Source organism: Chelonia mydas, chromosome 7 (assembly GCF_015237465.2).
Source record: "Chelonia mydas isolate rCheMyd1 chromosome 7, rCheMyd1.pri.v2, whole genome shotgun sequence".
Taxonomy (NCBI): domain Eukaryota; kingdom Metazoa; phylum Chordata; order Testudines; family Cheloniidae; genus Chelonia; species Chelonia mydas.
In genome coordinates this window covers 50,442,176-50,469,784 of record NC_057853.1, presented here as the reverse complement: position 1 = coordinate 50,469,784, position 27,609 = coordinate 50,442,176, and the positions used below count along the sequence as shown (strand labels likewise).

The 27,609-nt window shown below is 54.2% G+C and overlaps 2 protein-coding genes across 13 annotated transcripts in view; one reads left to right on the top strand and one right to left on the bottom strand.

Moving 5' to 3' along the window:
• The window catches only part of RNF123 (ring finger protein 123), a 153,682-nt gene extending 126,148 nt beyond the window's left edge, over positions 1–27,534 (top strand). For 11 of the 12 annotated variants that reach the window (XM_043551121.1, XM_037903686.2, XM_037903687.2 and 8 more), the window contains 4 exons: positions 15,767–15,909; positions 25,364–25,458; positions 26,094–26,179; positions 26,575–27,534. In XM_043551121.1, the coding sequence (XP_043407056.1) occupies positions 15,767–15,909; positions 25,364–25,458; positions 26,094–26,179; positions 26,575–26,674 (424 nt within the window). In that variant the 3' untranslated portion in view covers positions 26,675–27,534. The remainder of the gene's footprint in view (positions 1–15,766; positions 15,910–25,363; positions 25,459–26,093; positions 26,180–26,574) is intronic. The other variant, XR_005226078.2, reaches the window with a different exon arrangement.
• AMIGO3 (adhesion molecule with Ig like domain 3) lies at positions 155–6,018 on the bottom strand. Its single transcript, XM_007072731.4, is given in 3 exon segments — positions 155–2,818; positions 2,820–3,545; positions 3,547–6,018. Coding segments are annotated over 3 exon segments (1,539 nt in total). The 5' UTR covers positions 4,159–6,018; the 3' UTR covers positions 155–2,617.
• Positions 27,535–27,609: the final 75 nt, after the last annotated feature.

The window sequence follows — 27,609 nt, the reverse complement described above, 5'->3', positions numbered from 1 at the left end:
GACTGTTAGAAACTGCCAACCTGGGGGCTGTATGTGAGGGATCCCTCTCCCCCACCATGCACATGACCCAGAGCTCTCCCCCGCCCCATGCCACCCCACCCCCAGTGGCTGTGCTGCTCCTGCCTGCCTGCAGAGTTCAGAGCCAGATCCCATGGCTAGCGAGGGAGCAGAGTTGTGAGCCAGCACTGTGTGTGGGGCTTTCTGGGACAGTGGGAGCTTCCAGCCACAGCTCCATTAGCTTCTCCCCAGGGCCAGGCTGGCCCTCACTGGGTTACTCTGCGGGATGTGCTGCTGCTTCTCTCAGCTGGGTGGCTGGGCATATGCTGGGCAGGCCAGCACCGGCTCCTGCGCCTGCAGCCCCACGCTGCCTGCATCCAGCACAGGCTTGGTTCACGTCCTGTTAGCTGTGTAAGCCTGTGGCACCTCTGCATGGGCATTTAATGCAGCTCACTGCATGCCTGGGTGTGCCATCAAAGTCCATGGAGAGACAGCCTGCTGGAGCCTGCTGTGGAGAAGGCTGTTCCTGCTCTGCATAACTCTCCATGCAACCTCCTAGGACTGGCCAGTGCAGCAGTGTTCCCATTCACCTGGTGCCCCTGCTCCTGCTTGCTCTGCAGAACCATGCTCTGTTAACCTGGCTGGCACCTGTCTGTGTGCTGCTTGTGCAGCAGGCTCCCTTTGAACAGCTCTGGCATTGCCCACTGACACCCTTGCCGCTTGGAGGCAAACCTAAATCTCGTCTGATGGCAGCACTTAGCCAGATGTTGAGGCTGCTGTCAGGGAGCGATGTCCTGGCCCCCTGTGCAGGGGCAGAAGGAATGCCAGTCCCCTCTGTTAGGACAGGACTTGGGCAGTGGTTCTGGGTGGAGAGGTCTGTCCTGCTGACAGATACCAGGGGTGGTGGGGACAGGCTGAGGTGGACTCCATTCCAGGCCCCATACAAGGGCAAAGAGACTCTTGGACTGAGTTGAATTAAAAAAAATAGGCATTTTTTTATTCCAGTGTAACTAGAGAATTTATGGTGCAAGAAAGTGAGAGATGGTTTTAGTCCCAATCCTGGATACACTGTTGGGTTGTTACCTAAACAGCCTAGCAGCAGGTCTGCCCTGCTCAAGGAGAGAGCACCCAGGGAGGAGATGGTGTGTGTAGGAACTGCTCCTTCTCTGTTACAGGGGGAGCATGGAGCAGTGCAGGGTTGGGTCATTAGTATCACACTATGCACAATCATCATCTATTACATTCCTGAACTCAACTACTTACAGCTGCTTGTGTGTAGCAGAGGAGGGGAGTAATTGCATTGTTTACTTTGCTGAATGGCTTTGTCTAATGAAGATCGGAGTGAAATTCCCATCCTCATTAGGACCACACACAAACTAGGCAGCACTTACCTAAATCTAGGGCCAGCTGGTTGAAGGAGCTGGCAGTGGGTTAGTTGTACATAGTAGGCAGCATCAGCCTGTGCCAGGAGAATGTCCTCCTTACCCCTGTGCTCTGGGGGATGGAGCATGCTACTCTCCTTCTTTAGGCCTATAGGGCATATAGCCCGTACTGGCTTGTTTGCTGCTGCTACTGTCCTGAGCTAGCAGAATTCTAGTGTAGTAATGCAGGTGCCCCAGTGCTATTGGAGACTACAGGCTGGAGGGGAGCTCTCACAAGAAAGAAGCCCAGTACACTGGGCTGGCCATGTGGCTTTGTAATTAAAGCAAACAACTCTCTAAGCTAGGTCAAGCAAAAGTCTAGCTGACAGTCTCCAGCATTTACGGTGCTCTCCGCACATGCCCAGAGGGCAAGTGGTCAAGTCAGGCTCAGCCTTGCCCAGGATAGTGCTGAACTCTGCAGTGCACTATTCAAGGAAGTCCAGGGCTGGCTGGAAGTGGAGGGCTCAGCCATGCATGTTTCCCTGTGCCCAGTGTTGGACACATGAATGGGGGCGAGCGGGAGAGGGAGGAGGCAGAAGGGATCGCCCAGTCTTGTGCCATTGCTAGGGTGTTCTAGAAAGACAGATCTGTAAGGATGTTAATTAGCCAATGTGCATCATCCTGAAGGTCAAAGCTACAGTCCTAGCCAGACTGGCTGCTCAGGAGAGCTAGGAGCTACCCAATGGGCTTCTCTTGAATCAGCCACTGGACAGCACTTGGAGGAAATTGTCCCTGTTCCATTGCCAACAATCTAAAGTGAGGAGAACCCTCTGCTATACCATATTGTCTGGGTGGTGCAGAACAGGATGCAGTCACTTGTGATCCTTCAAAGAGCATTTGATCTCATAAAAGCTAGCTTTGTTTTTGGGTGACCTGCCTGCCTTTAACCACAACGAAGAGGAGAGGTTGAGGCCATCAGACTGCAGTCTTGGGGGCTATTTTGATCTTCTCTCCCTCCTGGGTTGTTTTACAATGTGACAGTGGAGCCTGGAAGTAGCTGGAGCCTGATAAGGATGCATCATAATCCTCCCTCTAGGAGTAACAAATATAAGAAAACGCAGCTCTTCTGCACGGCAGATTGCATCTCCGCATGGTGCCCCTTTCTCCCTCCCCAGCAGTGACTGCTAGCAACCCCACACACACCAATTTTGTCTCCTGGGAGACTGCCCCCCATTTCTGGTCCCCAGCCCGCCTACTTCCTAGGACGTGATGGGAGTATCTGAGAAGATGGAACTAATGGATTCTGAGTCTGACTTGAGCTGCAGGAGCTTGGGATTCTTGGTGTCTTCCTCGCTGGCAGCCAGCCTGATCTTACCATTGTGCGCTTCCTTGATGGGCTAAAGGAACACCACGTGCTTGCTGGTGCTGATCTTCCGGCTGGGCCCGGCTGGGCCCAGCTGGGGCTGGGGGGGTGGTGCTCAGGATGGAGGATTGAGCACTGCATTCCTGGGGAGGGCTAGGAACAACGGCTTTCTTGCAGCACTGGAAGCAGTAGCACTGAGTGAGGTACAGGTACATGAGGACTAGCACGAGGCTCACTATGCACCCAAGGAGGGTTGTGAGGCCGGTACTGAAGGACTCCCCATCCAGCATGGGGTAATGGATGGTCACATTGACCTCGTGTGTCTTGTTGAGCTGGTGGTGCTTGCAGATAGCCATGCACACATACACCCCAGAGTGCCATGGCTTGGCTGCGATGATCTTCAGGCTCCCGTTGTGATAAACTTCAAGTGTGCGATTGCCATTGCCAGGGTGCATGATGGGCTCGTGTTGGGGTGAGATCCACATGTAGGTGACAGATGTGTCAGGCATGCTCGTGTTGCAGTTGATTAGCAGAGTCTCTCCTACGAGCACTGTGGCATGCATGTCTGAGGCGCCAGGGGAGCCCTGGCTCATGGAGCAGTTCTCAAAGATCTTGTTGTACTTGAGGAACCTGACTAAGGATCGTGTCATGTTGTCAAACGCCATACATGTGTGTTCCTCTAGGAAATCCTGCACCGAGCTGAGGTGCCGCTGCTGCCACTGCTTGAACATCTGGTAGAGTGAGCAGTCACACCGCACTGGATTGTTGTGGAGATACAAGCCATTTCTGATGTACACAGGCAAGGCTGTGACCTCCTCAATGGGGAATTCTGCTCAGGTTATTGGTGGAGAGGTCCAGGGTCATCAGGTTAGGGTGGCTAAGCCCCTGCATGGAGCTGAAGGGGAATTGGGTTAGGTTATTCCAACCTAGGTAGACCTTCTGCAAGCTGCTTAGCCTGAGGAAGGCTTGTTCATCTACCTGTACAATCCAGTTGTTGTAGAGCAGGAGCTCCTCTAGGTGCACCAGTGCTTCGAAGTAGTGCTTCTCAACGGCATGCAGGTAATTGGAGGACATGTCCAGGTGTCTCAGGTCTGTGGCATTGTGGAACGCCTGTGGCAAGAGGTCTGTGATGCGATTGTGATTGATGCGGAGGGCCTGGAGGCGTGGCAGGGCTGCCAGCCAATGGTTGTGAAGCTGGAAGAGGACATTGTGGCTGAGATCCAAGGTGGTAGCTGTGGGAGGCAATGCAACTGGCACCTGCTGGAGACCTTGCTTGGCACAGCTCAGAAGGTCCGAGGTGCATATGCAAACATGGGGGCATCTGTGGGGGATGGCTGACGTGTTTAAGAAGTTGCCTTGAACACACAGCTCTAGGATCACTAGCAGCTTTCCCAGGCATTTCCAGAGAGTGTGGGCCAATGCCTGTGTGTTCATCATGTGGCCGTAGGGTCCTGCTGAGCGCCCAGCAGCATGGAGAGGTGCTATGCCAGGTTAAGTCTGGCCTGAGCAAAGGCTTGCCAGGCAGCGTTAGAGTGAGCACGCTGCAGCATCAGCTCGCCAGGGAGTACTGCTCAGCAAAGAGAGCTATTGATGGGGTGTTCTTGATCACCAGGCAATTCTTTGACAGTCCAGGACACACAGGCAGGAGATGAGTCCCAAGGAAGGGTCCAAGGTTTAAAAAGAATTAAAGAAAAACAGCCTAGCTCCGTCCTGCTTCACTGGGGCTTAGGGCAGCCTCCCATGGGTCCTGGCAGAGGGGCAGATGCAGGCCAGGGACTGGCTTCAGAGCTGCTTGCACCTCCTGAGAACATCAGTCCCTGTCTCTGAGCTGGGGTCCCTGGAGCCCAAAGTTTCCATGAGTCCTGCTCGCCTCCTGGCTGAGCCCTGTGGCACACCCCAGCCAGGAGCCCAGCTGCGGAGCAACCGAGCAGTGAGCGGGAGCTGGGTTGTGGCCTGGCAGAGCCCTTCCCGGAGTGCTGGTGGAGTCACGCCCGCCCACTGCTGGGGCCGCTATTTACCAGCAGCCAGCAAGCACGGGGGCGGAGCCTGGCTGGCAGGGGCAAGCCGATTGGTCCGCGTAGCAGGGGGTGGGGGTGGAGGAAGGAGGAAATTTCTGAATGGTGTGTTGTTCCCCCATCATACCACTAGTGGGCAGCACAGCCCTGCAAAGGCTGTTGCGAGCTGGCTCCGAAGCACTGGGCGATTGCAGCAGCTGCAGCGGGAGATTTTATTTCCAAAGGGAAGGGGCAGGGAGCAGAGCGGCAAGCTGCCTGGAGGAGTCTCCGTTGCTGGTCCTGGGGCCCAGGCAATGCTTGGTGCTTGCTAATTCCCAGAGGCCACTGCTCCTTGCTGCGGGGTGCCCAGTGTGATTGACACTCCAAGAGGAAGGGACTTGCCCAAGGTCACAGCAGGTCAGTGGCAGAGTGAGGGACAGAATGGCACTGCTAGTCCAGTGCTCTGCTGTCACCCTGGGAGAGGATTCAGTGTCCCCACCAGTTCACTTAGGGGGAAACTGAGGCACAGGGGTGAGGCATGACTTGCCCAAGATCTCTGTCTGCGGTGGACTCGGGGCTAGACCCCAGCACTGTGCCTAGTCGTCTAGCACCAGGTGTCTGTCGTGTGTGAAGCCCACATGCCAGACAAAGCTGGTGGGGAGGTTTCCAGTATGGTGCATGCAATCTAGCTCCGTGTGCCTTTGATGTGATGAGTGAGGTCTCTGGTGCTGGTTTGAAACAGTCCCCACTCTGCTGCCAGCAGCAGGGACTGCTGTCCTCTGGCAGACACGGCTCCTGAGTGCAGGCCACTCTCTGTTGCATGCTGGGCTCAAGGGAGCAACCAGGATATCCTCCGTGCTGCACCCTCCCCAGGGACAGCGGAACAGAGCGGGGGCTTGGTAGCTGTTTTCCCTCATTAGCATAGCGGTGTGCTGCGTGTCTGAGTGTGCCTCAGGCAGAGCTTGGGCTGGATGCAGACCCTGCAGAGGCGTCTGGCAATTCCCAGCAGCTCCTGGGAGCCCTGGCCTTTGAATCACCTTGTTGGTGACTGCTCCACAGACGAGCCTCCTGCACTGTGTGTTCTTCCCCCCTGTTCCAACAGCCCTGCACTGGTCTGTGCTGAGGCATGGGCCCTCTCCTAGCTCCAGCTCTGGCTTTCAGAACAGCCGTCTCCCTGCTGCTTAGGGTCCTGCTCCTGGAAGTTGGTTTGCAGAATCAGACCCCAAAGTTCTCACTTTTTAGAGTCTATTTTTATAGGAATTTCTTCCTATGCCAGTCTATGGGAATTGCTTCATCATGCTGTTGCTGAATCAATCAGCAGATGGCACATTCCTGACGGCTCCGTGCTGCTAGATGTTATCTTGTTCTTTGGTTCTCCCATTCTTGAGGCTGTTGGGTGGATTCCAGTCTGCCCTCTGGGGGTCCTCTGGTTATTTCCACTTGACGCCTTCTTCAGCCAAAGAACACTGGATTCTTAGGCTGGCACCTCCCTGATCATTGTTGTTATCCACACCAAGCATCCATCCACATACATCCTCTATCTCTATTTTAATCACAATTGTTAATACAACAAAAGGGCGGGGAGTCTCTGGGTGCTGTTTCTGTTGTTAGAGTATTGCTTTGGGTCTCTCTCTCTCTGAATTGCTTTGAGAACAGACTCTGTCTTAAAATGTACTAACACAATTAGCAGCTTGCAAGTTTCACACATAGAGGGAGAGAAACAGTACCAAAAACCAAGAGACCTCTTAATTAGTAATACCCTGGAATTTAAACTGTGGGGAATCAAACTCATTTGTGATTTTAATACAGAACTTCTTTAATATGATCCAACAAAGGCTCTGACCTCGCTTTCATGGGTGACGGCCAGCTGTGATGCCACACATCTTGTCTAGGCTGCGAATGCCATTGCAGTCTCAGCTCTTTCCAAAGCTGGAGGAGGCAGCAGGAGGCAGTAGAATTGTCTGCAGGACCCATCACTAGGTTAGTGAGCTAGTGGAAGAGGGGCCCTGTGCAGACAGAAGCATTGGAGGTGCTGCGTCTGTGCTTCTGGCCCCTTGCTACAGGGCATGAGGCCAGGGTCTCAATGTCTGTAAGTGGAGCGCAGCAGTCAGTGTCCCTGTCTCCTCATTAGTCACTACACTGGGCTCATCATCTTCGAGTGATGGTCCCTGTTGTATTCCACTGAGGGTAATGCACATGCGCCGTGTACCTGGAGCTTTTCAAGGTAGCGTGTCCATCAGTCCATATATACACCCTTACATTGCCTCATGGTTTTGCCTGAGGCAATAAAGGGCGGGGTGGACTGACTGCATCTCCAGTTGCTTCTTACCGCCCCATGATCCGAGTCAGAGCTTCTGCTGTCTTCTCCTCCTTGGTGATGCATTTTCCAAACTTTTCAGAAAAACTATTTTTATTCTTGTTCATAGTTAGAATTTTGTTTTTTGCAGTAATTTTCTAGTTCCTAGAAGCTTGGTAAAATGAAGGACTTGGGTAGGGTGATCGTATTTCCCTATGCTGAATATGGGACAACTGGTAAAATTACTCGTATTCAAGCAAGTTCAACGGCAATCAAACGGAACTATGCAGTACAAAGTTCAAATTAACATCAAGTTGACTGAGCCCCTATTAAAAAATACTGTGTAGTTGGATTATTTTTATTTACTTATCTTTAAGGCTTTAGGGTTCACTCGGGGAGGGTCTCACACACACACACACACACTCTCTCTCCTTTACCCCTCTCTCACATGGGTAGGGGGGTAACCAACCGACCTGGCAATACCTGCCTGGCACACTCCGCCCTCCATGCCTGGATGGGCCCCCAGGATGGACCCGCCTCTCCTGGTACCTGGCATTGCATCTTCCCAAGGCAACACATTGGGGGCACGCAGAGTCACATTCCCCCCCCCCCCCCCCGAATAGGGCCAGTAACAGCCTTTTGGCACTGTGTGGGAGAGAAGGAACGGGAGCTGCTTCCAGACGTGGGATGGGGGTGGGGAGTAGGATGACCTGCCCCATGTCTTTGCAGAGTTTATCTCTTTCCTCCCCCTTAACCCCCCCCCCCCCATGTCGCTGTAAGCAGCTTGTCCCTTCCCGCCCAGACAGTATCGAGAGGCAGCTAACATCTCCAGGCTGCTGATGTAGACCAGCTGCTTCTGGCTACAGCGTGGGCAGGAAGGGGTTAAGCCCTAAGGATGCGTTGTGCACCAGGGCCCAGGAAACCTGACTGCAGGGGCTTCAGTGAACCTGGCCAGAGAGGGGGCTCAGCAGGGGAGGGTGCCTAGGGGATGGAGCAGCCCTGTGTTCCCTGGGGGCAGGACCCAGGGTGAGGGGTGTGGGTGAAGAGCGTGCTAAGCCTCTGCCCCGGAGTTGCTATGGAGCCTGCAGGGTTGGGGTGTGAACAGGCTGGAAATCGCTTCCCCTGCCTGCTACTCCAGAGCTTGGCTGAGGGATGGAGAGGTTTCCCCGTGCCAGCTCTGTGCGAGGCTTTGGTACATGCAGGGCTTGGCGGCTCCTGGCCAGCACCCCTTGGCTTTCTCAGGGCGCTGGCCCAGCCAGAGGCAGTGGGGGAAGAAAAGAGCCTGCTGGCCAGGCTGTCAATGAGCTGAGCGCTCCGACAGGGGGCTGGCTCCCCGTACAGCGCTGAGAGTGGGATGCGCCCTGCCGGGGGGATATGACAAAGCAGCAGGACTTGGGAGGCGAAGGGGCAAAGCAGGGAGAGGACAGTGAGAGGGGGAGCATGTAAAGGGCTGATGGGTGGGCAGCAGAGGTGACACGTAACCAACTGCTGCCTGGTGCCTGCCCGCATTCACTGGTCGCTGCAGCAAGCAGCCAGTGCCGACTGGAAATGGGGCGAGGGGCAGGGCCCTGCTCGCTGAGAGCTGGCATGCAGTGGGGGGGCTGCGCTGACTGACCGGGAGGGGGAGTGGCTGGCCCTGTGTGCTGCATCCTTTCCCCCGCTACCAGCTTCGCACACCCACCCCCATCGTTGACACTGGATCCCCACGCTCACTGCCGGTGGGTGGGTGACTGGTGAGCAGGGATCCAGCCAGTAGCAGGACTTGCTGATACTGATTTTTTTTTTTTTTTTTTTTGGGGGGGGGGGGGAGAAACTATGGGACAATTTGCTTATTTTTAAGAAAAAGTCAGGACACCGGCAGGAGAACTTAAATATGGGACTGTCCCTTTAAAAACAGGGTATCTTGTCATCCTAGACTTGGGACATGGCTTTGGCGGTTTCCTGCCAAACAATCTGCCGGCCTGCCACCCCCGCAACACCCAGGTCTGGAAACTGGATTATGCCAAAGATGCTGGGATTCAGTCTGTTGTCTTTGCCTCGCTCATTTTCCATCAGCAATGAGTACTGCTTGGGGAAGCCCAACCCACATCCAGGTGCAGTATCTGCCTCTCCTTCCCTGCCCTTATGCGGGAAGGCTGAGCCCTCTGCCTTGAGGTCTCCGGGGGGCCACAATCAGACTCTGGCCGGGGAACTCCCCTGTACATCAGCCTGAACAATCTGACTGCTCCCCTCTACTGTGGAGCCTCTGTCCGGCTCCACTGGTGCCAGTGCTAGAGACCCCGTGCCGGGACCTAGCCATGAGCCTCGGAAGTATGTGCATAAGCATGGCAGTAAGTCTTCCTCCAAATCAAAGAAAGACTCCGCACTGTCCATGAATTCCGGCTATGGAGAAGTGACATGTTCCAAGGCTCACAAGACTGACAAGAGGCTGCACCATTTCCCAGATCTGTACCATCTTCTGGACCCATGTGCCCCTCCTGCTTCAGCTCCACCAGTGCCCCATGAATCATGGGTTCTGAGACAAACCCCTTTACCAGTCCCAGTTCCATCCATAGACCGGATACCATTAACTCCGGGGAGACTTGAAAGTGCTCCTGGGCCTCATGATCTGTTCGCCCTGGAAAGAGTGAGGTCTCTGAGTGTTCTGGTGCACTCACCTGTTCAGAGGGCCCCATCTCCTGCATTAGATCTACCACCTGCTGGCCTTACTGTGTCGGCACCACCGTTTGTACAAGACTCCAGTTCCTCCAAGTCTGAGGATTCGGATGTTCAGCATGGTCCCCCACTTCCATTCCAGAGACATGACTATTGGAGGGTGCTGGTGGCACCATGGTAGTTCCCTCCTTTCATAGCTCAGGAGCCACTAGTACCCAGCTCATTGGGCACCAACACAATAGCAGCAGGATCAATCAGGTTGGCTATATTGGAGCTCATGGCATCAATATTCACTTTCGGAACCATCCAGTTCAGCATGGGAGGATGCTCCTATTTCACCTCCCCACCCTTTGAGTAGGCATTCGGAACCTGGGTTAGACGATGCACCGATGAGCCCGGTACTGATTGACCCCGGAGAGATTCCCTTCGCCATCCCCGGATGCCAGATGCCTATCATCCATTTCAAGAGCTACTACAGAGGATAGCCAGTGCTCTTGAGATCACACTAGAAGAGGTGCAGGACAATCAGTAAGAGTTATGAGACATTCTGCACGCATCGGTACCGGGAAGGGTGGCCTTCCGGATCAATTATACCATTATTTAACTGGCATGCACGGTGTGGCATATCCTGGCCACATGCACCCCCACTCCAAAGGAGGCTGAGAAAAGATACTATTTCCCCCCCCCCAAGGGATCTGAGTTTTCACACTCTCCACCTAACTCCTTGGTGATCCAGGCCACGTCGGAGCGGGACAAGCAGCAACACTCATGCTCCACCCCGGCAGACAGGAGGGCAAGAGACTGGCCCTTATGGGTCGAAAGGTCGTCTCAGCAGGACTACACTTCTGGATCTCTGACTGCTTGGCACTGATGGCCAAATATGACTTCATGAACTATGGACGGAGGGCGGAGTTTGCAGATAAGTTACCTCAGTAGGATCGTTCCCAATTCCAAGCAGTGTTACAGGAAGGCAAGTTGGTCACCAGATCCATACTCCAGGCTGCAGCTGATTCAGCGGACACATCCTCATGAGTACTGGCGACTGGAATTGTCATGAGGAGGGAATCCTGGATACATTCCTCCGGTTTCCCTAGAGAGGTACAGAATACAACTGAGGACCTCCCCTTTGACAAATCACACCTCTTCAACTAGAAGATGGATGATTCCTTACACTCACTGAAAGACACTGGCGCCACCATACAGTCCTTAGGCATACATACACTGGCATCAAAGAAAAAATGTTATTGCCTGCCACCTACACAGCACTACAGAACCCCCCCACTTCTCCCACCAACAAACCTACGAACCTCATTAGAAATATCCTAAGGCCCGCAGAACCTGTCTGCCTGTTCTGACAAAGCAGACCTCTGCACAACACAACTCGGTCATCGCGAAAGAGATATTTCTGAGTGTGACTAGAGAGCCATCAACAACTCTGTGCACCAATGCTCTTGCCACCAACCCCTTTTGGGGGTCATCTCCAATTCTGCCCGCAAGTAGAGCGATAACAATGGACCAGGGATTCCTGGATGTCATTTGACGTGGCTATACCATCAAGTTCATGATGATGCCTCCTCCACATACCCCGCCTCAGTCCCTTCTCAGGAATCACTCTCATGATAGCATCCTAGAGATGGACTCCCTCCTGTGGAGAGGAGCAGTGGAGCCAGTCCCTATACCCCTCCACGGCACAGGGTTCTGCTCCCAACTATTTCCTGGTACCCAAAAAGAACGGGGGATGGAGACCAATCTTGGATCTCCAACACCTCAACTGTTCCATTCACAAGCCAAAATTCCACATGGTCACACTTGCAGCCATCATTCCCCCAGTAGAAAAAGGCTTTTGATAAGCAGGATGGCTACTTCCATATCGACATATAGGCGACTCGCAGACAGTTCCTGAGGTTCAAGATGGGGCCTCGACACTTCCAATACAGGGTACTCCTTGTGACGTACTGAGGATTTTCCCTTGCTGTGTTGTATGTGAGCCTATGTGAGTCTTACTGTTTTGTATGAATGCTGTGTGTGCCTCAGTTTCCCTGTGTATTGCACCAATGTCTAGGTGGTGGGAATAAGGGTGTGTGACTTTTTGCGGGGGCTGCTCCAGCTGCCTGCATGGATGCCATGGCCGCCCCTTCGTAACCAGAGACCCAGGAGAGGGATGGGACCAGTGACTTTTGGCCCAGGAAGCAACCTAAGGCCGGAGGAGGAGCAACAGGCAGGGCAGGGGCCAGGCAGCTGGAAGTGAGTCAGTCTCGGCTGGCTTGGGGCACAGGGGGAGGGCCAGAGCCCTGGGTCTGGGCTCCCCTCCCCCAAGATGGACTTGGCTGAAAGTCACTGATTTCTGTGCTAACAAGTTCTGTCATACACTATGTTCCTGTTGACTAATAAACCTTCTGTTTTACCGGCTGTCTGAGAGTCACATTTGACTGCGGAGTTGGCTTGCAGGGCCCTCTGGCTTCCCAGGGAGCCCCGCCTAGGCGGACTCGCTGCGGGAAGCGCACGGTGTGGAAAGGGATGCTGAATGCTCCGAGGTCTGACCCAGGAAGGTGGAAGCTGTGTAAGCTTCTTGCACTGGAGACAGTATGCTCAGGGAGAGGAGGCATGCTCCCCCAGAGTCCTGACTGGCTTCATATGGAGTAGTTCCAGAGCATCTCCCCGGTGACTCCGTGACACTCCTGTTTGGACTTACCACTGCCCCACAAGTCTTCACAAAGATTTTCTCTGTGGTAGCAGCTCATCTACCTCATCAAGACTGACATCAAGGAGTTCTTGTCGTCCCCTACCTGGTCGACTGACTGCTGGCAGTGCAGTCCAAAGAGGAAGCTCGAAAATTGACGTCCCAGCTTCTTCTACTCCTCTCTAGGAGTGAGTGTCAATGTTGAAAAAGCAACTTTGCAGTCTACACGGTCCCTGGAATTCATAGGAGCATGCATGACCGTGGCCTCCATGTGCTTATCTGCTAAGGGACAGGTTCCAGAGCCTACTGGACCAGATTTCCCTAGTGACTAACAACCCTTCAGTCTCAGCCAGGACCTTCCTTTCCCACCTAGGGCACATTGCGGTATGCACATACATCATGCCCTTTGCTCGTCTGTGCCTTCGCTGTCTACAAGTATGGCTGCAAAGAGTGTACTCCCCTATGCACCAAATCATGGACATCATACTCAACTTTCCACTGGAGGTCACCTTTTCACTTTGATGGTGGACAGACCCACTACAAGTCTGCTCTGGGATGCCCTTCCTTCCATCCTCACAAACTGGGGTGCTCACATGGGAGATCACAAGACACTTGGACCATGCGAGAGACCAGGATGCACGTAAACATACTGGAACTTTGGGTGGTGTGCGAAGTATGCCATATGTTCTCACCAGCTAACTGTTGTCCAACATGACGAGGACATGATGATAACACCACCACAGTATACTACATAAACAAGGGGGCACGAGATCCCCAATGCTGTGTACATAAATGGTACACCTATGGAAATGGTGTATTGCACACCATATCCTTTTTTCGGCAGCCTACCTGCCTGGCACCCAGAATGTGATTGCTGATGCTCTCAGCAGAAACTTTTGCAAACAGCCATGAATGGGAGTTGCACGACACAGTAATTGCAGACATCTTTGGGGGACGCCAATCAGGGACCTCTTTGCATCCCACACCAACACCAAGTGAACCCAATATTCCTCAAGAAGGCGACTTGGTTTCTACTCACTGGGCGACACTCCGGTCGTTGATTGGTCAGACCAGCTGAACTATGCCATTTCCCCCTTCCCACTCTTACTTTGCATCCTCCACAAACTCCAGCGGGAGAGCGTGACGGGTCATTCTGATTGCTCCGTTCTGGCCCTGTCAATTTTGGTTTCCCCTTCTCCGCATGTCGAAACGTCCTCCACTCCTGGTCCAGGCGTTTATGGAACTGCTAACAATACAATGGCAGACTCAGGCACGCCAATCCACGGACTTCCACCTGACAGCTTGGTTTTTGGATGGACACCTCCGTTAATATGAGAATGCTCGTTGCCAGTATAAAACTTTCTTCCCAGAAGCCAGAAGGACTCTATGAGATACTGCCTTCAGGCTAAATGGGCACATTTCACTTCCAGGGTACAAGAACAAGGCCTTGCCCCCGAAGCTGTGGGCATCCCGTTGCTCGTAGACTATTTCCTCTATTTAAAGACATTGGGGCTTGCTCTCAATTCCAGGAGGGTGCGTGCAGCAGCCATTAGCGCCTTCCACCCGCCAGTGGAGGGGCATTTGATATTTACCTATCCCTTGACTGCCCCATCTGGAAGGGCCTTTTATGTAAATACCTGCCCAGTCAGCCTATTGCTCCCTAGTGGGACCTCAACTTGTTAATGAACACTCCTTTCAAACCTCTGGCCTCCTGCTCTCTGTCTCACCTCTCCATGAAGGTCGCTTTCCTTGTCTCCATTGCTTTAGCAAGGAGGGTGGTGAACTGGGGGCTATGGTGGCCACATTGCATAAGGACAAGGTCTCCCTGCGCTTGCATCTGAAGTTCCTACCAAAGGTGGTTTCCCGTTTCCACCTAAACCAACCCATACACCTGCCCGTTTTCTTCCCCAAACTGCATGCCTCCAGTGCAGAACAACGACTCCATTCTCTTGATGTTCGTAGGGCCCTGGCCATTTACCTGCAAAGGACAAAGCCATTCCAGAAGTCTCTTAGACTATTTGTTGCCATAGCATAGAGAATTAAAGAGCAGGCTGTCTCCCCCGCAGAGACTCTTGAAGTGGTGCATTACGCTCTATCAATTTTCGGGACGGTCCACAGCGGGTGGGATAGGGGCCCATTCCACGAGAGCTGCTGCCGCACTCCATGACATTCCCCTCACAGATACATGTAAGGCAGCCGCATGGAGTTCGGTTCCCACGTTTTCTTCTCATTATGATCTGTGACGGACACCTTGTTCGGCATGGCGGCCCTCCGTTCCACAGTTTCGTCTTCTACCTCACACCCTCCTCCTCCCTACGTACTGCTTGTTACTCCCCCTCCGTGGAATACAATGGGGACCAACGCCTGAAGAAGGGGAGGTTACTTACCTGTAACTGGAGGTTCTTCAAGATGTGTGGTCCCTACTTGTACTCCAAACCCACCCTCCTTCCCCTCTGCTGTGGATCTGTGGATCTGCAGTGGAGAAGGAACTGGAGATGTGGTCGGTTCGCCCCACCCTTCAGGCAAACCCATGGGACGACGCAAGGGGCATGTGCAGTCCGACGGATGCTATTACTTTGGAAAGCTCCGGCTACGGGTGTCCAGCGCATGCATGTTGCCCTCAGTGGAATACAGACAGGAACCACCCAACTCAAAGAACCTCCAGTTATAGGTAAGTAACTGCCCCTTCTAGCTGCTGAACACCTGCTGCTCCCCAGGCTGTTCACTGGGCCCTGGTAGTTTAGCACCTTGCACTGCCCTGGCCTCTGCTAAAGTCAGTGTGCAGCAGGGTCTAGAGCCAGCAACAGACCTGGGGCTCTGCCACCTGTGCAAAGGGGCAGGGCTGCCCCCAGTGGGTACCAAGGGATCTGATTCCTTGTCTGCAGTTACTCTCTTTCCTCCAGCCAGCGCTTGATCGGATCGTTCCAAAGAGCCCGCAGCCATTTCTGTCTGAGCAGGGAGTGTTTTTATCTAGTGTGCTGGGGTGATGTGGCCAGTCCTTCACAGGCTGCCCCCTCCTGCCTGGCTCCCTGGCCTATGGGTTGCATGAGGAGCTGCCCCAGCTGTTGGCTCCTGGAACTGAGAGCTCTGCTGCTGGCAGCGCCCTGACCAAGGGGGGCAAGCGCCTGGCAGGACAAGCCAGGCTGTCGGTCGCTTTGGGGTTTTGGAAGCGCTGGCCTCAATGCCAGGGCAAACCTGTGCTGTCACAGAGTCCTCACCCCGCAGAAGTCTGGTCCCAGTGCCCGGTATGGTACTGGTGGGAGGGTCAGCCCTGGCTAATGACCTGCAGTGCAGGGCTCCAGGTTAGCACAGCTCTTCCCTGGAGTCTAGGAAGCAGCTGGCTGCTGCAATTCAATTCCCAGTGCCCTGCCCTTGCTCTCCATGGGGAATAGAGGCCTGACCTTGTGTGTATGTTTGCAGGGCCAAGCGGGCGACAGCTGTGCTCCTGGCAGACCCCTGCTTCCAGCTCCGCTCCATCCAGTACCTGCTGGGCCATGCAGAGCCATCAGCTCTGGCAGCCATGCCTCCCTCTGCAGACAAGAGACATTTCTCCTTGCACACCTGTAAGTATCTGCACTGCACCAGGCGAGGGCCATGGGGGTGTCCCCTTGGGGCATCTGGCTGGGCCAGCTTTGGGAACTGGAGCTCTGTCCTCCTCAGAGGCAGACTGGCCCCTGGGGTCATGCTCTGGGGTAGGGGGGTGGGGGGCCCTCCCCTCCCCTCCCCATCCCCCACCCTGGGGAACAACACGGGGTTGGTTTTTACAGCTTGGTCTTCACTCCATTTGTGTAAGAGACTCAACTTGGCAGGGAGAGATTCCCGCGGCAGCCTGTAGCCAGCAGGGGATGGGCCAAGAAGGACACTGCTCCTCCACGGGCTGAGTGACTCCCCTTGGGTACTGCAGGGGGCCAGAGCTGGTTGCACCCTGCACACACCTCAGGGCAGGACAGTGAGCCAAGGTAGAGCTCAGTGCCAGGGAGCGATGTGGGTGCACCCAGGCCCTGGCACAGAGCTTCCCCTCAAAGTCTGCTTTTCCCAGGTACCTTCCGGCAAGAGAGGAGAGAGAGAGAGTCTTTGCCAGCTGTCCTGTCCTACCCCAGGATCCAGGCCCACCCCCCGGCCATGCCCACAGCCCCTCCAGCCTTCTCTCAGTGCCAAGGGAATGAAGCAAAATGAAGGGATGGCAGAGAAGGGGCAGCTCCCAGGGCACTAAAAACACGTCTCAACAGTGCCCGTGGGTCCCTGGCAGGGTGGAGGTGTCATGCAGTCGCAGGGCATGGTCTGTGCCCCCCAGCTTGTCACCAGTCTCCTGGGAGTGCTCCCTCTAGTGTGCCAGGCCCCAAGGCCCCACATAATTCCAGTGGGACAGGCCCATGACCTCCATCCCTGGGCCATCAGCACCAATGATGGCTGGTTGTCTGGGTGGCTCCCTGCAGCGAGTCCAGCCCAACCAGACCCCTGCCGAAGGCTTGTACTGTCCCCTCCAGGGCACAGTGCTCTAGAGTATCTGCAACGACACCAGGAGTCTGTTCCTAGCCAGGGGACCATTTACTAGTCACCTGGCTACAGAATCGGGGAGTCTGAGGGGAGCCCAGGGAACTGACTGGTAATGTCCAGCCCAAGTTCCGTCTGGGTAGCCAGGGCCCACCATGCTGTCGTGAACCCCATGGTTCAGGCTGTGTCTCCGTCCGACTCCTTGATCAGTTCCCATGCAAGCATCCTGACTCCTTCCAGCAGCCAGCTCCTATCCCCTCACCTCACACTTCCCAGCCTTTGTGCTCGGGCTGGGGCCTGAGGGCGGGGAATCCAGCTCCCTCCGGGCTGCTGGTCAATAGGTGTCCATGTCCTGGGGACTGGCTTTGCCGTTTGTCTTCTCATATTTGCCCTTGATACAGGGTCAGCCTTGGGCCAGTTTTTTCCAAGTGACACATCCCAGCTCAGACAGCTAAGTGCCATTCATACTATTCCTTCAGCCTGCCCCAAGAGCAAACAGTCCCCTCCCCTATCCCACACCCACACTGGGCAGACTTGCAAAATAAGAGGGAAACTGAGGCACACATAGGCTTCATAAAAATATGACAGACTATCCCCCTTAGTCATAAGAGGCACTGGGCAGTCACAGCGCCCTCTGGCTGGAGCTCCATGTGACCTAGCTGAGGATGGCTCAGAGCCCAGGTGCTGCAGTGCCCATTGGGGAAGGGCAGGGCTGGGCTGCCCCCTTTGCTCCCGGCAGTAAGGCTGTACCACAACACTGTGCTGCAAGGGGGAGGGGCGGGCTGTGCCTTGAAGTGGCTGGAGTCCCCACTCTGCCAGCACAGAGCTGTTCCGAGCACCTGCCCTGCCCGGACTGCTGGTCCCTCTGGGCAGGCACACACCTTGGGAGCGGGCAGTAGGCTGGAGCGTCCCACCTCTGCTGAGACAAGAGACCCTGCCCCAGGAGAAAGGGTTTGGCCCTGCTGCAAGAGCGGAGACTAGCTGGCTGGCCTGGGGTTGGATCTGTTGGTCTTCAGGATGCCGGTGTTGCTGCTCTCTGCCACAGCTGGCTGAGCACTGCTCTCGTTACAGTTGTGAATCCACAGTTGTCTCCTAGTGCCACAGCAGGGTGGGCACTCAGCCAGTGGGTCAGTGGCCAGCATGTGGAGATGGCCTTGGGTAGCCGGCCACTTGCACGTTAGTGCAACTCTGGCATCTAGTAAGGCCCTGTAGGCTGCAGCTGATGTGTGCCCGCTTAGTGAGGGGGTGTTCTCTGAGCTCTGCCTAGCAGTACCAGGTATTGTCTCCTAGTACTGCAAAGGGAAGATGTGCTAGAAATGCAGTGGCCAGGTGGTATGTGCTCATGCATGGCTCTGAGCACCTCTCCTTATGCACAGGTAGGAGCTGCTAATTAGCTTCTCAGAGCATGCTGTGCTTGGCTCAGTCACTCACCACCTGGATCCCAGTACCTGCGGGCATGCCCTGCCCAAGCCCCTCTGTGTAGCTGAACACTGAGTGCTCAGGCTCTGCTCCCCTCCCCGTGGCACTGCAATTCTAGCACAGTGACTGGGCTCTGTGTAGCATTGTTCTGCAGCCCAGCATCTCCCCCAGCTCTGGACATCTTGGCCACTCTCATCTCTCTGCAGCGCACAGAGGTGAATCAGCATTTTGGCGCCACACGCTCTTGTCACGCCCCCCCATGTTCCCACTTGCTGCCGCATTCTCTGCCTCTGTGGCTGTTCCTTTTGCTCCTGCTCCTTCTATTTTAACTTTTCTGTCTTGTTCTTTGGGCAGTGGGGAGCAGGGTTCTCCCTCCTGGGCATTCCTCCTCCTCCTAAGTGGGTGGTTAACCCCTCAGGGTTTTAACCCTCCCTGAGCCTTGGCTGCAGTGTTTCCCTGCTGGCTCTTCTGCCCCTTACACGTGCAGCCAAGAGAGCACTGAGTCAAATCTAAGCAGTGCTCGATTTGTGAGGCAGCCTTCCCAGGCTTGGCAGATGATGAGTTGTGCCTAGCGTGCACCTAGCCTTCCATCCCTAATTCTGTTAGGTCCTGGGGCTACGAGTCGAGCAGGCCAGTGGGGTCCCTACCTACCAAGGCAGCTGTGAGTCCAACAGGGGAAAATGGACCAGGAACCACAGTGCAGAACAGGGAGAGTCTCCAGAAGAAAGGAGAACCCTGACTGCTTAACTGAGGGGATAAGTCCCAGGGGCCTCTTGCAGAAGAGGGGAGGATTGCAGGGCCATGAGTGTCCTCTGCCTCCTTGCAAGTTGTAAAGTGGGTCCTTAGCACCATGGGGAAAGAAGCAGGGCTTCTAATCAGCTCCCTCCCTCTCGAGCTGTCCAGGTGGGCCTGACTAGTTCCCCCTCCCCGTCCCAGGTTCAGAGCCAGACCTCTCAAGAGGGCTCCAGGACTTAAGGAAGACAAGCCGTAGGCGGCCTCCCCAAAGCTGCAGCAGAGTTTCTATGCTCCCAAAGTTTGCAAAAAAGATAAAAAATCTGAAAGGGGAAAGAAAAGGCACATAAAATCCAGGAGGTCCGAGTCCTCCGACTCCTCCCCCTGCGGAAGGCGAGCTGTCTGGCGCTGACTCCAAACAGGCTGCGGGGAAAACTCAGCAAAGGCTTTTTCTCCTGGAGAAATGTCAAGCCATGTGCAGCAAGGTTATCTGCATGATTCAAACCCAACCTCAGCAAGCTCCTGAGAGTGAGCCTCGGAGTCAATTTCTTCCCTCAAAACCCTCCCCAGTGGTGGTGATACCCCTTCATTCTTCCTTCCAGGGGGTGAGTGGGGTAAGCCAGGCAAGGGCCAGCACGTTAACAAGAGCGACCTCAGGCTCCATAACATTCCAGACCCAAAGGACTTCAAAGGCTGACCCTGCTGTAGCGTCCCTCCCCAGGGATACCATTAGCCCCTCAGAAGAGGCGTTCTACCCTACGGACCCCACATATAGGAAGATGGAGGCCATTCTCAAACAAGACTTTGAAGCCTCCTCTGCCACCTTCCGAGCATCCCTGGGAGCAGCTGCTTGCTTTGCAAGAGTATCTCTCCTGGCTGGGAGATCACAAAGCCCTTAAGGAGAGAGATCACCCTGACTTCGGCTCCATTTTAATGAATGTCTTTCTAGCAACAGTGATGGTAGCTGACACTGCAATGGATGCAATGAGATTGTCAGCACGAGCCATGGCTTCCAGCTAAGCTGCCAGGCACCACCTATGGCTCTGACCCTGGAAGGTGGGTACTCTAAGCAGGTCCTGTGGTCGGCCAAGTTTTGAGGCTCCCTCTTTGGAGAAAAGCCAGAATAAGTGGTGGCAGACAATGCAACAAAATCCAAAAGTTCTTTCCCTTCCCCACTAAATGCTCTCTATAGAATGTAGTCTGGTCTTCAGACAGAGATGCTCCTTTTGCTAATTGTCCTCACAGAGGTACCTACGAAGGGACAGCCGGTTTCCCAAGGGAAAACAGTGGGATCAAAGTCCAGAAGGAAAGTCCAGAGGGACCTCAGCTCCCCTAAAATCCAATTTATGACACAGATTATGTAGGCCTCTGCCCAGGAGAGAAGCGAGGGGGCAGAATTTCCTATTTTCTAGAGGAATGGTTTTCTTTAACCACAGAGAAGTTGACCAGGACGATAGTGAGCTAGGGATAGTCCCTCAAACAGTGGGCTCCACCCCATCCATTCTTCATCCAGTCACCTAGTTTCAACAACCCTGTAAAACACAATTTGATCCAGAATGAAATATCTCATCTTTTGGATATCGGCGTGATAGAGAGTGTTCCCTCAGAAAAAGGTTTGCTGGGTTGTACTCCATCATCTTCATTGTGCAGAAGCTCATGGTAGGTATCAGAGCCATTCTCAACCTCAAAAGGCTGAACAAGTGGATGAAGAAAACACTGTTTCTGACGGAGACCCTGGCCTGTACGGTGTCCTCCCTGTCCAGAGGGACTTCTTGACTTTAGTACCTCTTGCAGACGCATATCTCCATATCCCCATCTGATCGTGCCACTGCAGACTTCTGAGGTTCACCTACAGCAGGAAACATTGAGTATTGAATGCTCCTGGCTGGCCTGTCTTTGGTCCCCAGGGTTTTACAAAGAAGTTGGTAATAGCCAGACTCAGGTTGCAGAGAACTCACCTGTACCCTATTCTCGACAACATCCCAATCAGAACTCCATCGCAGTCACCAGTTCAGAGGACCACATCTTGGATGTTGAATCTCCTCCAGGCGCACTGCTTCATCATCAGTGCCAAGAAAAGTTCTCTGATTCCATCCAACAGACTAACCACCTGGGAGCAGAAATAGACACCTTGATAGCAAACATCATTAGACAGAAAAGGAGTACTTGTGGCACCTTAGAGACTAACAAACTTATTTGAGCATAAGCTTTCGTGAGCTACAGCTCACTTCATCGGATGCATGCAGTGGAAAATACAGTGGGGAGATTTTATATACACAGAAAACATGAAACAATGGATGTTACCATACACACTGTAACAAGAGTGATCAGGTAAGGTGAGCTATTACCAGCAGGAGAGGAAAAAAAACCTTTTGTAATGATAATCAAGGTGGGCCATTTCCAGCAGTTGACAAGAACATGTGAGGAACAGTAGAGGGGGGAAATAAACATGGGGAAATAGCTCATCTTACCTGATCACTCTCATTACAGTGTGTATGGTAACATCCATTGTTTCATGTTCGCTGTGTATATAAAATCTCCCCACTTTATTTTCCACTGCATGCATCCGATGAAGTGAGCTGTAGCTCACGAAAGCTTATGCTCAGATAAATTTGTCAGTCTCTAAGGTGCCACAAGTATTCCTTTTCTTTTTGTGGATACAGACTAACACGGCTGCTACTTTGAAACCTATCATTAGAAAGGTTTCAGAAAATCCAGAAATTTATCATCTTGCTCCAGAGCTGTAGTAAGCCTACCATAGCACTGTGCTGTGCTAGGACTCCTGGTACTGTGCATAGGGATCACACCATGGGCACAATCACGTATCAGACCTCTTCAAGCCTTCATACTAAAGGTGTGGGAACATTTCCCGGAACACATGAAAGATCAAGTACGGGTTCCAACACAGGTATTTAACTCCTTATAATGGTGGTCAGCCCATGATAATGCCTGCAAAGGCATGCCCATCTGCCTTCCAGATCTTTTAGTCCTTGCAACCAAGGCCAGCCTGGAGGGCTGGGGAGCTCACTTCAAGACCCAAACAGCCCAGGGCCTCTGGAGCTAGGAGACAAAGGCTAACAGCATATACCTCCTAGAGCTGAGAGCTGTTCAGCTAGCTCTGCAAAGATTCCAGCTCACTCTAAGGGGGAACCACGTCCTGGTTCAATCAGACACTATGACTATGTTTGCATATTTAAACAACCAATGGGGAACAAGGGATCCAGCACTACTTGTGTGAGCAATTGAAACAGTAAGATGGATGGAACGGTTCTGCCTTTTCCTCAGGGTGATCCACATCAAAGTGGATCTGAACCACAAAAGGGCAGATGGTCTTACCAGGTGCAGGGTCAACAACTCCAGATGATTCTGAATCAGGACTCACCATTCATATATTCTGCCTCCCTTTAACCAACCCATTCGTGAATCATCAAATGCAAAGAAGCCAAAATACTTCACAAGTGAGGCAGACCCCAGAGCCGTGGGCACAGATGCCTGATTGCACAGTTGGCCATAGGGCCTACTTGACACGTTTTCACCTTTTCTGCTACTGAGGAAGGTGGTTCAGAAAATAAAATGAGAGCAGGCAATGGTAATGCTTATAACTCCTCATTGGCCAAGGAGACCTTGGTTCTCAGACCTGATAGAGCTGAAACTGGGACTCCGATTCCAGGTTCCGTGGAGACTGGACATCCTTTCAAAAGGTCCTGTTCTTCAGCCAGACCCAAAACAGCTTCAACTAACAGCCTGGCTATTGACAGGGAAGCACTAGAAGGCCTTGATCCATCTTCCGGATTCATTAAGTCATTGCTTTCATCTAGGACAGTATCAATACTAAAAATATCCTGTTCTCTGTGGTCCAGATTCTACAACTGGTACCAAGAACACAATGCAAATCACAGAAATCCTGGAATTCCAGCTATTCTGGACTTTCTCCAGGAAGACATAGACAGAGACCTTCAGCTAAATATCTTTTCATGTCAGGCGTCTGCTCTTAGTATTGTGCTATTTGTAGGACCCTTGGCCCCCTTGCAGAGCATCCACAGGTAGCCAGATTCCTTCTAGCAGTCCAATTAGCCAGACCAGCAGTCAGGCCAGTCTTCCCAGCATGGGACCTACTGCTAGTTTTGAGCGCCCTGCCAGCCATCCCTTTGAGCTTCTGACTCCAGTGTCGGCCTTTCATTTATCCATTAAGACTGGTTCTTAGTAGCTGTCATGTCCGCCAGGCAAGTGTTGGAGCTGGCAGCCTTATCCATACATGAGCCTTACTGGGTGTTCCATGAGGTCAAAGTGGGGCTCAGGACACCAGCATCCTTTCTTGCTAAGGTAAATTCCTCCTTTCACACTTCCCAAGAAGCTGTGCTTCCTTTGTTCTGTCTAAAACTACAACATCCAATGGCAAAGATGTGGCAGACCTGGAATGTCAGAAGAGCTTTGAAAATCTCTCAACTGTGCAGAATCCACAAGAAGATCGGACTCCTAATTTGTGTCCTTCTACTCGAAATGCCAGGGACTCAGAGCTTCCAAGTCCTCCATTGTTAGGTGGATCACATATGTATTGTGGAACCCTGAATCCTCAGAGGCTCCAGTCCCAGAAGGGATCAAGGTGCACTCCATGAGATCCTTAGCAGCCTCATGGGAGAAATAAGCAAGTGCTTTGGAAATTTACAAAGTGGCCACTTGGTCTACAGCAGGGATCTCAAACTCAAATCACGAGGGCCACATGAGAAATTGTACATTGGCCTGAAGGCCGCATCACTGACCCTCCCTCCCCCAATGCTGCCCCCGGCCCCGCCCCCACTTCTCCCCTTCCATGAGGCCCTGCCCCACCTGTTCCCACCCTTTCCCTGCCCCCATTCCAACCCCTTCCCCAAATCCCTGCCCCACCTCTTCTCCGCCTCCTCCCCTGAGCACGTGGCTCCCCGCTCCTCCTCCCTCCCTCCTAGAAAGTGCTAAGTGCTGCCAAACAGCTGTTTGGCAGCGGGAAGCGCCTGCAGGTAGGCAGAGGAGCGGGGACTCAGCGCGCTGGGGGGAGGGGAAGCAGGGGGAGGGGAGTCTGGCATGCCACAGGAAATAACTCCGGGGGGGGCGCAGAGAGCTTGGCGGGGCGCAGGAAATAATCCTGCAGGCCGCGTGTGTGAGACCCCTGGTCTACAGCTAACATCTTCATTAAGCTCCACAGGGTGGGCCTTCTGTCTTCTGAAGAGGCTCCTATGGCAGAATGATGCTGCGGGCAGTGGCTCAGATATAGTACAGACTTTTGAGCAAGTTCACAAAAGGGGCGGGGGGTACTTTTCTATCAAACTTTTGTTTCATAACCCTCCCTATATCTGGTTGCTACTTCCCAGACAGCCAGAACTGTGGAGAATCGAAGATTTGTAGCAATAATTTCCTTTCTGCTAGCAGCATCTCCCACAGTTCTCCCCACCCTGGATGGCTCAGGAGCCAGGGTTAGATACTAAGTGGAATTGTTACCATAGGATTGTCTTCCTTGGTCCAATGTACATAATGTCATTATTTCTGGAATATTTGTTAACGCTGTTCCAGTTTTACCGCTTGGGAATATTCCTCTGGCAGCAAGCGGGAGCAGAGAAGGCATGGCCACAGCGTGCTGATCCAGCTCCATGAGCTGCAGCGAGAGCAGATGCTGCTAGGTAGCAGAAAATAAACAATCTTTGAGGACTTTTTCCTCCCTGCTTTGGAAATGGCAGGGTCCCCCAAACACTGTGTACCTCCAGCCTCTCTTGTCTTGTCAGGGTTGCCCAGCCTCCCATCACACAGCTTGAGTACCCCCTCCCCCCACACCACCCCTTCATTGCCCTGGGCCTTGACACTGCAGCCTCTCCCAGAACCAGCAGCTGCCCCCTCACATCCCTGCTGGCCTAGACCTGTTGCCACCTTGGTCCTCCCTAGCTCCCCCAGCCCAACCTACTTGCTTGGATGCCACCTTCGGGCCCTCTGACCCTCGGTGCCCTCTCCAAACCCCAGTCAATGCTGCTTGCCCACCAGTGGCTTTCAGGCAGGCTCTAATGCATGGACACAGCTTCTGGAAGAGAACAGGTGCCCGTCTCTCTGGCCTTGCCCTGCAGGGAGGGAGAGGCGTGACCAGCACTCTGCTTGTCTCCTATGCTGCCGGGATCCTGGACACCCCCTCCGGCTCGTCCTGTTTCTGCCTGTGGGGGGGACACTGCAGCTTGCACAGAGCCACTGTGCTGTCCAGCCAACTTGGCTGCAGTTTACCATACCTGGGCCAGTGGGGTGTCCTGGCACGAAGTCAGGCACAGAGCTGTGCTGTGTGCCCCACAAGTACCACCCTCCCCTTTGGGGCCAGTTCTGGTGCTCTCTTCCCTTTCACTTCAGCCCTTCCCTCCGCAGACACCGACTACATCAGCCTGGAGGAGCTGGCCAAGGTGGAGCAGATGCTGAACCACCTGAGTGAAGAGTCAAAGCAGGCAGCTGCCTCCACACTGGTGAGTCCCATCCATCCAGCCCCTGCCCAGTCCAGACACCAGCAGCCTTGTGGGGTGGAGGTGGGGGAACCAGTCATGTCAGCTCAGGACTGGTGACTTGGGAGGGTTCAGCCTGGGCAGCTGTGGGGCTGGCTCTGCACATGCTGCCTGACTTGGCCACTGCACAGCCCAGCTAGCTGTGTACCCAGTACTCTGCTGAATGCTAAATGCACCCACTTCTCTGTGCCTGGCAGCTGGAACCACTGGGAGATGGCCACACAGGGTGCAGGGCTGCTGCCCTGCCGCATAGTGGGCGTGTTGGGGTGAGGGCTGGCTGGGAAAACTCCTCAGGGCAGAGGCTCCCTTGGCCAAACCTGGGGTGTGAGGTGCGATTGGGAGTCCCCAGGCAGTCTGAGTCTCTCCAGGATTAAATCCCTGCTACGCTAGCTGAACTGAACATGGCCCCAGGGTGCTGCACAGGCTGCCAGCCTGAGCAACCCCGGGGCAGCTGCCAGCCTGGGCTACAAGGGACAGGAGTGCTGGGCTCAGGCCACTTGGTGCAGCACCCCCAGTGCTGCTATCTGGCAGGAGGGAGCCCTAGGGAGTGTGTGGGTGCCTTCAGCTGCTAACTTCAGGCCGGGTGATTGTCTTTGCAGCCAACCAGTGAGGAGGACCTGTGCCCCATCTGCTACGCACACCCCATCTCGGCCATCTTCAGGCCATGCTCCCACAAGTCCTGCAAGTGAGTAACTGCGGCCGCCCTCTGCCCCTTCCCTCCCTACTGGGGGCCAGGAACAAGGGAGTCTGCTCAGCCCCACAGGACAGGAGCCAGGGAGAGCAATGCTTCTCCGCTCCCCTTGAACCCCTCCCCTGGCAAAGACTGCCTGCGTCTGGAGCCCAAAGACCTGGCTCATGCTCCATGGAAGCTCTTGGACATGTTTGCATGTGGTTGGAGGGGCTCCCCAGTGAGAGGGCCAGACCCCATCCCTCACCGCACTTGGGCTCCAGACCTCGCTGTAGGGTGACAGAGCAGGGGTGCAGCCATGGGCTCCACTGCTCAAGGGAAGAGCTTTGCCTTGGTGTGCTGGGTGCAAGGCTGGGCACAACTCCCTCATGGTACAAGCTTTGTCTTTTCAGAGCATGCATCAACCAGCACCTGATGAACAACAAGGACTGCTTTTTCTGCAAGGCCACCATCACAGGCGTGGATGACTTCATCAAGCCGGTCAGCTCGTAGCAGGAGGCCTGGGCTGGTCCTGCAGGCTCCAGAGGCTCCTTTCCCTCAGCCTCCAGTAGGGGGTGGCCCAGCTCTGGTTAGTTGTGGGCCCTTCCATGGCCCAGCCCCCTTGCTCACGAGTGTGAGGGTCACCAGCAGATGGTGGAGGTGCTGCTCTTGCCCTGTCTGAGCCAAGGCTGGGCTTGGCTCGTTCAGCAGGTGTGGGGAGGCCTAATACAGTAAGGGCTGAGGGGCGCTGCCTTTCCCTGGTGAGGCTAATGCCAGCATGTACTCACCACCACAGCCTGCTGGAGCCTGGCTGCCCCCAGGGCCTGTCCTGCTGCTGTTGCCATTTGCTATGGAGCATTTGTTCATGTGTGAGCCACTACCAGCTTCCCTTTGCTGGGGGTGAGGCATGCTTTGGCCCCAGCTCTAGGTACCAGGCAGCCAGACTGAGGAGAGCTACTGCTTCTGTGCTAAGCTAGACAAAGAGCAGAGGCTGTTCACAGCTGGCTTGGTCTAGGCCTGGTGGCTGAGTTCTCTGCTGGGCAGTAATTGGCTGGGATCTGGAAGCCTGCAGTCCCCCAGCTTCAGCCTGGTGGGGGCGAAGTAGGTGGCACCTCACCCTGCAGCTGCTGGAGGATGTGCTAGCTGGCAGCAGCGTTGGGGATCCCTGCTGGTTTGTGCAGGAGCCTTGGCCTGGGTCTCAGCTGGTGGCGAGGCTAATGCTTGAGCTCTGCTGCAGGTGGGGTGGGACTAGCAGTGGTGTGTGATTTGTGAACAGTCCTGGGGGATTGCTCAGTACTGTGCATTGGGTGCTGTGTTACCTGCCCCAGCCAGGGTCACTTCCCTGCATGGGAGTATTAAATTATTCTTCTTTATGTGGTGGCAACTTGTGTGTGTGGCAGATGGGAATGAAAGGGTTGGGGATCTAGAAGCAGCTGTGTCTCGGCAGG